Genomic DNA, 12241 nt, shown 5'->3' on the forward strand with positions numbered 1-12241 from the left:
CCCCGTACTCATTGTCTATGTAGATCGGCACTACTCCTCTCCATGCAAAGGCTTGAACAATTGCACTAATGGCTTTTACTTGAGATGAGTCACTTTGAGCAATTCGAAAAAAGTAAGGTCTCCGAGAGGGAGTGAGACATTGACGGAGCTGTTATTGAGTGAGAGAAGGGCTTGTAGCTGAGAATGAAATAATCGGTACTTGAGCTTTGGCTCCTAGATCAATCACGAAGGTTGCCTGCATTGAATTTTCTGGCCCTATAATGGCTTGTACTTGTACATTTTTTATTAGGTCCATAGCTGCGTAAGGACAATGACAAAACTCAAAATGGTTAGGAGCTTAAATTTTGTAGAGTAATTACTACGTACTTTTATAATACAGTGACATAATATTCTCTTCTCTTATATTTATGATGAACTTTACAAATTAAATTCATGATAAGTTTTACTAAGAATATGAGAAAAAAGAACACCACGTTATTATACTTCAGGAGTACCTAATAATTTAACAAATTATCTAAACATTTAATCCACTTCATGCAAATTTTTCTATTGGGTTCTTAACAAGCAAACTAAAACTTAAGTCTTTGTGTGTGTGTGTGCAAAAGTTGAAATTTTATACATGAGAAAAACTCCTTGATATTCTGAACTTTGGGGTAATGGTCATTATATCATTCGAACTTTTACATTAATCAATTTACTCCCTAAACTTCACACATATGCCAAATTGCATTATACATTTACTTGTCTACCATTAAATTGACTAGCGACACTCATGTGACACATGTGGACACTTAAAAAACCATTAAGGTGGAGTTTGGATCCACGTTTCTGCATCCATGTTTGCGCGTTTTCTCCTTTTCTTTTCTTTTTTTTTTCTTTTTTTTTAAGATCAGCGCTTGATGCACTGTTCATGGGAAAAAAACAGTACACTAAGGCATATGAATAATAAAAAAAAGAGTGAACAGTAATTTTTCACACATTTAAAAATTATTTTATTACAGTATTTTCAGTTTTCAATTTTTTGTTTTTAGCAAAATAAGTTGTATCTAAACGAACCCTTAGTCTAATGTTTTCAACTTTTTAACCAATTGAGAGGAGTGAGAGAGCAACTAGAGTTCATTTGAGAGAGAGAGAGAGGATCTCTCAATCAAACTACCATTGATATCGCCATTCGTGTGCCTGACACGCTGTTGGACAACAAGTGCATCAATTTTACAATCTTATATTTCATATTCAAAAGCTTATTGGTTTTGGGTATGAGTTGCGTTAGGTTTTGAGTTACAGTTTGAAAAAAAAAAAAAAAAAAAAAAAAAAAAAAAAAAAAAAAAAAAAAAAAAAGCAAAACATAGATCGGGGCTCAATAATACATATGGTTGACCTGCTCCTTGATTCTTCTTCTTATTTTCAAGATTCCATATATTAGGTTTACCTGGCCGTTACTTAGAGCATTCAAAACACTAAAAATCCTCATTACATCAAAAGTGCCAAAAGTTAAAATTTTTAATCTCTAGCTACAGGAAATTACCAAAACCTCATTACATCAAAAATGTCAAAAGTCAAAATTTTTAACGTCTAGCTACAGTAAAGTGCCATCTTTGATTAATATACACATGTAATTAATTTCTATTTTGATAAGTTTGTACCATGCATGTGAATTCCTAGAAATGTTGAAAGAATTTTTAACATTTCATATTTGTTTATAAATCACACAAGGAAATTCAAACGCCTGTGGGAATCATTCCCACTCAATCTCATTTTTATAGGAATGTAAAGTCCCCTTAAGTGTGTATCTATGTTCCCATCCAAAAGGGGAAAAAAATTAAAAATAAGCTTTGGTAAACAAATCCTTTTCTCCTAAATGTCCATTTCAAATAACCCACATCAACTAACTCAATCATCTAATCCTATCAAACTGTTGTAAAACCCATTACACCCCAGCCCAAAACCCAAGCTTAATTAACTTAAACTCTTTTTTTTTTTTTTTTTTGAGAAACAATTGACTCAAACTCTAGAAGATCCTAATCCTCCTAACCACAAATCAGTTTAGAGATAGAAATCCTCCTAACTGCAAATCAGTTTGGGCTTCTAGCTCCAGAAGAGAATGATTTAAAATATAAGAAAAACTTATCACTTTTAGTATGATCATCTTGTTACTACAGCTCCAGGAGAGAGAGAGAGAGAGAACCTGCAGCAACTGCTTCAACAACACCGCTGGTGGAGTCCCTAGTTTGAAGGACCAGCCTAGTCTTGAAGTAATCTTTATAGGCATAGAAGTCTGAGAGGGCCATGTTCATGCAACTCAACCCCATTTTCCCAACCCATGTATCATTATCAAGAAGGACACCCACATTTATTGGGATTACTACGTTTCATGCCATGGCGACGAAAACGAGAGACAATGAAGAAGGATAGAGAAAAAGAAACTCTGCTGGGGATCATGATCTTGGGTATGTTTGAATCTCTTGGAAGATTTGAGGTTCTTGGCCTTAACGTTAAAGGACCTACATACTGTTTATAATATATTGTAGGAATTGAAAGTATGAAGAAGAGCAACTATATACATATACAAGACATACACTCCAACAAATCAATTAATATTAAAAGCAACCAATTTTTAAATTATAATTAATAGAAATGCTTCCGCCACAATGGGGATCAAGAATTTTCATGCCCTCCACAGGAGGAAGAATACAAGTAAAACACAAAAAGGAAAATAAATAAATAATGTGAGAGAGAGAGAGAGAGAGAGAGAGAGAGAGAAAGTTGTACCAATAACAAAACTGGTTGACAATTTGTACTCACGAAATGGTAGGTGTTTAGCAAAACAGCTTCAATTTTGATGTAAAAAAATTAAAACTAGTTTAAAATTGCAATGGTTGTATTTTATCTAATTTGTCCAGAATCATATTAAAAATAATTTTAATTAGCTTGCAATTCATTAAAAAAAATTGAAACTAATCTTTGGTGGGAATATGCATGTGAAAAAACATTAAAATTTAAAGTTTTGGTTTTCAACTTTCAAGGGAATATAATTAAAAGAGTTAGGTTTTTATGTGGAAATGTTTCTAATTAATCTCATTTTAGCTAAGTGTTTTTAACGAAAAAATTTAAAAACTTAAAACAATTAGTTGGTCAAAAAAAAAAATACACACACAACTATTTAGTTATGAGAATTTGTAAGGATATAAAAGAATTCTCACAACACAATACCTTTGTTCTGAGTTGTGATAGGACTCAATATAATTTATTTTACTTTATTTTAACCTAGAATAGATTGACATTTAGGTAGGTTGTTGTGAAAATATTATGAAATTTTATTATGTACGTAAAAGAATAATTTAGTTATATGTTGTCATTGATTGATCTGGTTTTGTGATTTTCCATGCACCCCAAACTCTTGATGTGGGAAAGGCAAATTGAAGCTCTACAATAAAAATTTTGGTGGTCAAAGGCAAATAGGAACTAGAACAAAACTTTCCCATTTGGAGAGGAGACTAGGTAAACTTTTAAGAAATTTCTATCTGGAAATTGGGTAAACTTTTAGAAATTGTTTTTTTTTTCTTTTAATATTTTGTTAATTTCTTGAGTATTGTTTGCAAGTATTGGAGATTGCAAGCAAAACTGATAGACCAAAAACGAATTGACCCCTTGTGAAGAATTAATTGATTAATTAGCTAAATTTATTAATTAATCAAATTAACATGCAAATGTGTGGTAGCACAAACAAATCATCAATTAAACTAAGTGCAGTGGAAAATAAATTCACACGGTGATTTGTTTACAAATGGGGAAAACCTACATGGCAAAAACCTCACTAGGTGATTTTAAGGTCACCACTCCCAAGAATCTACTATTATCACAACAAGCGGTTACAAGTAAAGGAATCCCAATACCTTATACCAACCTATTATTGAACCCTTACCCCAATACTCAATTGGACTTGTTTTGTAATGACAATCTCTCCTTGTAATGCACGGCTCCCAGTACGTGACTAACCAATTGCGCGGATCCCAGTATTCAACTTCAATCACCAACTAGAGAAGGTTGTTGACTGCAAAATTTTTCAATTCATCACACGATGAAAATTGAGAAGATGCTTGGTCACAAAACCCTATGGTGAACAAACACAGCAACTTCTACACAAGAAAGATGGACTATGGTAAATTCTGTCTCTAGTTACAATTTTCTTGAACAAACTTTGCTCAACACTTGTGCAACTTGTGTCCACTTTTTACGGCCCTTAAAATAATTCTTTTATATGTCTAGGGTTGTGAGAAAAGAAAGCTCAAACACATAATCACAAATTGGAGTCAAAACAAAACTGAAATTTTGTTTTTCATAAACCTCGACAGATGGCTATCTGTCAAGCTACTGTTGAGCCACGGGGCTGGAATAGCTCTTCAAGCTCAATAGATGCTAGCTGTTGAGCTAGCTGTCAAGCTTTAATGACAAGCACTTTCTCAGCTTGAATCTTGGACAGACTTACATGTCTTTAACACTTGATCTTGAAACAAAGTTTGTTGAAGTATTAAACACATCCTAGATCTACCCAAATACAAGTAGAGTGCGTTTTGTCAGAGGATTAGTCAATTACATAAAATAGTGACATATGTTCCTAACAAGTGAATCACATATGTCCTAACAAAAACAAAAATTGATTGCAGCTGGTCTTGGTGCAGATGACTTCACAAGAACACATGATCTCCAATATGCTCCGGAGATGCACCTTAATATAGAATCCTAGCCTCACAGATGTCCTAGTAACTTCCCCAATGAGCATTGTGTTCTCCTACCGTCTCTGTGTCACTACATTCTCAATGACAACTCTAGAATATGTTTAGATATCACTCTGAAACCCTAGTTTACAAATTCCAAAACTTACAAGTCATTATGGAAGACTGTTTTATATTTTTAAAGGGAAAAAAAATTGTGACAAAAAATAGGTGGTAGATACATATAAAAAGTTTTAAAAAAAATTAAAAAAAAAAAAAAAAAAAAGACACAAATGATACACCACACACTCCACACCAATTTGTGCTCTCTCTTCATGATAATAGTATATGCAAATATCTAAGATCTATTGTTTTCAATTTATTTACAACAATATTATTTAAAAAGTTAATCTTAAAAACACCCCTTAGCTATTTTCAACAATGAAATTCAAAAAACAGATTTCTGAAATTTGTATTTAGAAAACATCAACCACATAATATATATAGTGCCCGTTTGTTTCCACATTTTGAGCCCAAAAAGGGCTTTCTGAAAAAAGCCAAACCTAAATTTGCGTTTGGTTAAGCCCAAAACGCAACTTTTTGATAAAAGTTGCGTTTTGGGCATAGACCAAAAACACGGACAAACGCGGAAATTTTTATGAACCTCTGAGGGTCCATAAATGAAAACGCGCAGTGTGCGTTTTGGATGGGTTACCGTTGCTACAGTAGAATTACGGAAATACCCATTCAATTAGAACAACAACTCTTTCGGAAACAGCAGATCAAGAACAGAAAAAAAAAAAAAAAAAAAAAAAAAAAAAAAAAAAAAAGAACAACTCTTTCGGAAACAACAGATCAAAAACAAGAAAAAAAAATTTAGAACAACAACTCTTTCGGAAACAGCAGATCAAGAACAAAAAAAAAAAAAAATTAGAACAACAACTCTTTCGGATCAACAGCAGATCAACAATAACAACAAGAAAATTAGAACAACAGCAGATCAAGACCCTCTGGCGGATCAAGAAGACTGACGAAAAAAGGGGGGGGGGGGGGGGGAGAGATTTACCAACCATCCAATCTTCCCGATCATCCAAGAATAAGAAAAAAAAATAGAAAAAGAAGAAGGAGAGCTGGTTCCTTCGTTCGTTTTGAAGTGCTAAGAGGAAAAAAAAAAAAAAAAAAAAGCTGTGGAATGTTCTGGACAGTGTTGGTATGGTAGGAATAAAAGAGGAAAGAAGGAAAAAACAAAAGAAAAGAAGGAGAGCCCACATGTGTGGAAAGAAAAAAAGAGAGAGAAAAAAAAAGAAATTATATCACAATATTTTCACAATAAATCCTAAGGTAAGTTATTATTAGCTAATATTGGTGAGAAAAAAATAATTTTAATAGTATATTAAAATTAAAATTAGTATCAATTTTTATCACAATATTTTCACAATACTTTCATAATAAATCTTAAATGGTAGGTTATTATTAGCTAATATTGGTGAGAAAAAAATAACTTTTTTAGAAAGAGAAAAATTGATTTAAGTATGATGAAGTAATTGATTTAAGTATGAAACAAACTCACATTAAAAAAAAAAAAAAAAAAAAGTATGAAATAAATTCCCTTATATATACATTGTCATTTTTGGTAATTTATCCCTTAAATTGCCACTTTTATAAGTGTTAGCCAAACACTCAGCTTTTTCATTATGCACTTTTTAACAGTTTTTACCAAACACTCAGTTTTTTGAAACTCCACTTTTTCATTATGCACTTTTACAAAAAGCTGAACCAAAATCACCCATAAACCCACTATTTTTGGTTTTGAAAAAAAAAAGTATTATAACTACCAAACAAGACCTTAGAACATCTACATTAATGGTGCTAAAAAGTTAAATAAGTTATTTTTAACAACATTATATACAAAAAGAGTGGTATAAGTAAATTTTTTACCTGCACATTTATATTTGGCTGTGCACTGCAGTGGAAAGCTAAAATGAAAATTATGTTTTTATTCCCCCCTCCGTTTAAAATATTATTTGTTTGTTCTTTTTTTACTATGACTGTGCACGGCAGCGGAAAGCTAGAAAAAAAATTTTAAAAATTATGTTTTTATTCTCCCTCCTTTTAAAATATTATTTGTTTGTTCTTTTTTCTTCTATTTCTTTTATCCAAGCCTGTCTGTCTCAACTCTCTCAAACACTCCCCTCTCAACTCTCAAACTCTCATTGGCTGGCCCGTTTTGTAATTTTATACTGTCATTGACCTTTTTAGCCATCCTCAAATAGCTACTGCCCAGTTGGGGTTTAATCCATAACCATAAGCGTGGTCTGATCTGAGAGTGCTGGGTTTTTTTTTTATTGGATTTGAGTGAGACTTCCTGTCAGGTAAGTCTTTTCTTTTTTGAGGGAGCCTTTATCTTTTCATTTTAGGTCTAAACTTTGCTACAGTGTTTTCAACCCATGTTGTGTTTTGATCCGAGTCCATGTTTAGTTTCTGGATTCTATCAATTTGTTTCCTGAACAATTTGGCATCTTCACTTATTTAGGGTCTCAATTTGCAAAAAGCCTTATAGCTCAACTATTATCCGGAGTTCAAATCCCCCAATCATCGAACTATCAAAACTTATTTAGCTTCTCAATTTAATGACTTGTGGTTGAATCAAATGAAATGGCTGCAACATTGGTCAGATTTTTATTGTACTACTACATATAGAAGGATCTGAGGGTTTTGGCTTTACAAGTAGCAGAGTATGGAATCTTATTGAGTTGTAGAAACTGCTGGTTATGTACATTCACAGAGCTACACTTGTACAACATCACCTGGTTTGACTGGTAACTTTCACAAATTAGTGCTGAATAAACATGGTAGTTTTTACTTTTTAGAAAGTTTCGGGTTAGGTAGACGCAAAATAGAGTAGAAAGTTCCACATAATTATAATCCTTTTAAAACCCTCTATAATCAACAAATACCAAGCTATAAATGTCTTCTGATTTCATATGTAGACAATTAAACCAATGCAAAATTATATTTTATATTAATACCAGTTAAGATGTACAGGATGATCTTATGTAATACGCCTATAAATTTGCTCCCCATGTAATCAATATAATACTGCAGCTATTATAATTTGCTTGAGAACACCAATAGTGACATCTTAAAAACGTAAATAAAATTTTGGGATTGCAGTCATTTTACCAAAAAGTGAACTTTCTCAAGCCATGAGAATGTAGTGGTTTTGTGGGAATTTAGACACTCATAAGCATTTGCCCAATGGAATGCTTATGAATCCTCATGTTGAAGGGTATCGTGAAGCAAATGTCACATTGGAAATGTATTTGCCAACTGAAATGCACCATTTGGCTCCCTTAAGATCTATAAAGCCCTTGAAGTTTGAAATCCATCTTTGAAATGTTGGCTGTTATACAAAAGGGAAATCCTTTAGAATTGGAAAAATTTTACTTTCAGTCAAAGGAAATCCAAATTGCTGCATACCATCAATCAAAATGATGCTTAATTTTTATTGATGCCCGTATTTTTTATTATGGACTTCTAGCTTCCATGTTAGGTAATATTGAAGCAAACACAATGTAGCAATTATTCATAGGACAATGCTATGCCCTTTAATTAAGTTTCTATTATTAATGATATCAGCATCTGAAATATAATGAAATACTTAGTGTCATATATGTTCTACTCTCCTTTTTCTCTAATTTTCTTCTTTTCTGCTTTCTCAAAATTTTCAGCCTAGGCAATTATAACTCTTCCAAATCTGCTTATTGAACCATTACAGACTGTATCAATCCATGTAATGAATATTAAGAAGCTATGCTTACTATTCTATTTCTAATGTTAAAAGAAAAATAGTCAATAAGACATCAAAACCAATCCTATCAGAAATTCTGCGCCATGGAATATTTCTGAACATAAACTGATTCCATTTTCAAGAAATCTGTAATTAAATTGTGTTCCGTATTGACAGGTACTAAACAGTCATCTTTCTGTAACACCTCTGAAACACTAGAATCATTGGGAATGGATTCTGAGACAGTAGTGCATAATGGCGGGTGCCACTGCAGGAAAGTCAGATGGCGTGTCCAAGCTCCCACTAGCATTGTAGCTTGGGATTGCAACTGTTCTGACTGTTTCATGAGGGCTAACACCCACTTCATTGTCCCTGCTGAAAGGTTTGAGCTTCTGGGAGATTCCGAACAGTTCCTTACGACCTACACCTTTGGCACTCATACAGCAAAACACACATTTTGTAAAGTTTGTGGCATAACCTCATTTTATTTTCCACGTTCAAACCCAGATGGAGTTGCAATTACATTCAGGTGTGTTGATCCTGGAACACTAACCCATGTTGAGATTAAGAATATTGATGGGAGAAATTGGGAAAGCTCAGTTGCTAAGGCTGACATAGCTTCACTATCAAAGGGGCAAAATTCTGCCAACTGAAGGGCCAAAATGTATTTAAAGTCAGGTAAATTACAAGCACAAGCTACCAATATCAAGAATGAGAATAAATGGGAAGTTGATGACATTTGTTAGTTTCAGAACGCTTATGGAGATAATAATTGGGGATTTATGTTTTTGGACTCTTCATGGATTATACTGCACCTCTTATGCTAGGGGTGGTAGGGGTGCTATTTTGCAAATTTGTTTTATTTATGGTGTTGATAGCAGGTTTTCAATATTTCGGGTGCGGAGTACAAAATACAAATACCGCCATAGTTAAGGGTGGTTATCTACAATTAACTTGTAATAAGTTAGATATTGAGACTTAAAAAACCCTTTTGATGGTAACTCCTTGAATCTTTTCAGGGAGCTATATATCAACATACAATTCCTGCATTGTGGCTTAATTGGACCAACAAAATTCACCACATCAAACAAAAATCCAACTCAACTCCAAGTCAGCCGATTCATTGACAGAGCTTCTCACACCTCTTTCCATTGGTAACCTTCTCACTCTGATGACATCAACCACCCCATTTCCTCTGCCACCACCACCACCACTGTTGTTAACTATTTCTCGCGCCAATGACCCCATGATGAAGCTCACACCCACAATATTGCCATCGCAGTTGCCACAGCCCCACACTACTCGGCCAAGACTAAACCCACAAAATTGCCACCATGGATAGCAGATTGTTTAATTATGAATTTTTAACGAGATTTAATTGTTACTAATTTGTAATTCGAATTTGGTCTTGTGTCGATTTAAAGCTTCCCATGTAAGCTTTCATATGACGCTTCCACAGGACTTTGACTACCTTGTGAGTTGTGACACTGTTTTATTTTTAGTTAGGACTTAAGACTGCTCAAAGGGGATTTGATATGTAGCTTAGTTTGATTGGATTTTTTCTACATCTTCTTTCTTTGACATTTTCGTTTTGCATTGTCGATGTATGTTTGGATTCACTTATGTTGGTCTCAAATGCCTTCATAATTTTTAAGATTCCCTTCTGTTTTAGTCTAGTCCTCTTAAATCAATATAAATTGAAAATAACTTTATTCAATGAGGTGAACCCATTTAATTGTGATGAAAGGCCAGAGGGTTTATTTTTAATAAGTTGTTACTATGTATTTATCATACAATTTAGGAAACGTATAGGGTTGGAGAAAACAAATGGCTAACAAACATATGAGATATCTTATGATGGTGACGATGGAGTTCATGATGTTTGAAGTGTGCGCTAATGACCTTATGCCCCATTATCTCCATCCTTTGCACTTCCCGTCGACTTTCGTTATCCCTCTCACTTTTATAATCTTCATGGCCCATTATACAATTGAGTTAGAAGTGAACTTTAAGGTTGTAAAGTGGAAAATGAGCTTGAAAGCACTGATTATAGGAAGTGTACTATTACGAATTTTGTCAAGAGAGTCTCTACAAACCGTGCTGATAGTTAAATTTATCACATTTCTATAGATTGCCTAAAATCTTGCTTCAAAGAAGCGAGAGGTGCCATAACCACCATATGACAGCCTGCTTACTTGAATGTCATGTAGAAAGAATCAAGAACCTTTGAGATGTCATCTATACGTGGATTTGATGAACTATCAGGTTTGGTAAGAGGTTCCTAACTGCTTATCTTTGTTTTCATGGACACGACTGCACACACATATGAGCAAAATATTGTTACTTGACTCATGCTTATAAATTCTTTAATATATATATATATATATATATATATATATATATATATATAGTTTTAAAAACCAGACCAGACCGGCCAGTTCAGTCAGGAACCAAGCACCAATTCGGTCAAGTAAAAAACTCCAAAATCAAAAACCAAGATCAAAATCGATTATTTGACCGTGCCTGTTTTTAAAACCATTATATATATATATATATACACACACACACACACACACACCAATCAATAACTGGAATGAAGAAGGATCTTTTGAATATTTGCAGTCCATCTTTACCACATTGTGGACCATTTGGCTCCATAGGAACACGGTGGTACATGAAGGTAAACAGCCCAACCCCATGGAAGTAATCCTAACAGCCCAAACTTTGTCTTGCAGGTACAAGGAGGTCTTCTCTAACCAATCTAGTCCCCTTATTAGAAGAAGCAGGCCAAGCAATGAACCCAATAATGTCATTGAACAGTGGCAGCTCCTAATTAAAATTGCAGGGACTAGAAACCCGAGACTCAATAGGAGTGCTTGGGCTTTTGAAGCTAAAGATCGGCAAGGAGTTAACAAATTTTATGGTGTTCATAGCAGCAACACTAGTACAATTAAAAGAGCTGTGCAGGAGGCTCTGATGGAAGCTGTCTTCACAGTCAAGAATCATGGTTTTCAACGGATCCTTATTTTGACCAACAGGAAGGACCTAATTCAACTTGTTAGTAAGTCCAAGAAACCAGCTTGGCATGAGAGGTCTCTCATTACTGACTTGGATGTTTTGTACCTGGATGGACTACTTTGTAAGCTGTTAGAGGTTTCTAGGATTGTACTTGATTTTGTTTATAATGCTGCAGCTATGGCAGTTAGAATGCCAATACATAATAGTTGGGCTGATCCAACTTCTTTTGTAAACTGATAACTTTGTATCTTCCTTTTGTGGTATCAAAAAAAAAAAAAATTATTTGTTTCTATTCTATAAAAAAAATAGGGGAATCAACTTCCTATTAATGAATACCCTTCTAGAGAAGTTTTATTGCTTGGAGTGCTTAGAAGTATTGGTGCATGCAAATAAGGTTTCTAAACCTTTTTTTCTATTAATTATGTCATAGTTCTTAGATTTGAGCATGCTTTTATTTCTAGTTCTTCACATGTTCTTAGTTTTTCTATTAAGAATGCTAGTATGTTAGACTATGTTGTTCTTAGCCTTTTGCATATTTTAGGAATTTTCAATTCAAATAACATACTCCAATGCTCATATATTATGATTTATCACATTAAAAACATATTCACCATGCCTTTCAATTTCAATCTTTTCAACCTATCTTTGCATGCCTAGAATAGGGTTTCATCATGCTCTTAAATGCTTGTTTCAACTTTTCAATCACAAGTACTTAAATGAT

General features: G+C 33.6%; 1 protein-coding gene, 1 long non-coding RNA gene and 1 pseudogene across 2 annotated transcripts; 2 read left to right on the forward strand and 1 right to left on the reverse strand.

Annotated features, from left to right (window-relative positions):
• LOC126700883 (glutamate receptor 2.8-like) overlaps positions 1-4889 on the reverse strand; it is a 35857-nt pseudogene extending 30968 nt beyond the window's left edge.
• A 1951-nt stretch (positions 4890-6840) lies between these two features.
• Positions 6841-8743, forward strand: LOC126714102 (uncharacterized). Its single transcript, XR_007651541.1, has 3 exons — positions 6841-7084; positions 7447-7531; positions 8680-8743. It is a non-coding gene; the product is annotated as an uncharacterized LOC126714102 (long non-coding RNA).
• A 408-nt stretch (positions 8744-9151) lies between these two features.
• LOC126714099 (uncharacterized) lies at positions 9152-11791 on the forward strand. The gene is made up of 2 exons (XM_050414098.1): positions 9152-10772; positions 11238-11791. Exons 1-2 carry the CDS (start codon positions 10702-10704, stop codon positions 11755-11757), a joined length of 591 nt encoding a protein of 196 aa, XP_050270055.1. The 5' UTR covers positions 9152-10701; the 3' UTR covers positions 11758-11791.
• Positions 11792-12241: the final 450 nt, after the last annotated feature.

The sequence above is a fragment of the Quercus robur genome, chromosome 2, assembly GCF_932294415.1.
Source record: "Quercus robur chromosome 2, dhQueRobu3.1, whole genome shotgun sequence".
Taxonomy (NCBI): Eukaryota; Viridiplantae; Streptophyta; class Magnoliopsida; order Fagales; family Fagaceae; genus Quercus; species Quercus robur.

What these genes read in the sequence shown, in the direction of transcription:
- LOC126714099 (XM_050414098.1), top strand. Translation starts at nt 10,702, where the DNA reads ATGTCATGTAGAAAGAATCAAGAACCTTTGAGATGTCATCTATACGTG. An exon ending in TTGATGAACTATCAGGTTTG is followed by an intron (nt 10,773 to 11,237) that starts GTAAGAGGTTCC and finishes TTTGTCTTGCAG; the next exon opens with GTACAAGGAGGTCTTCTCTA.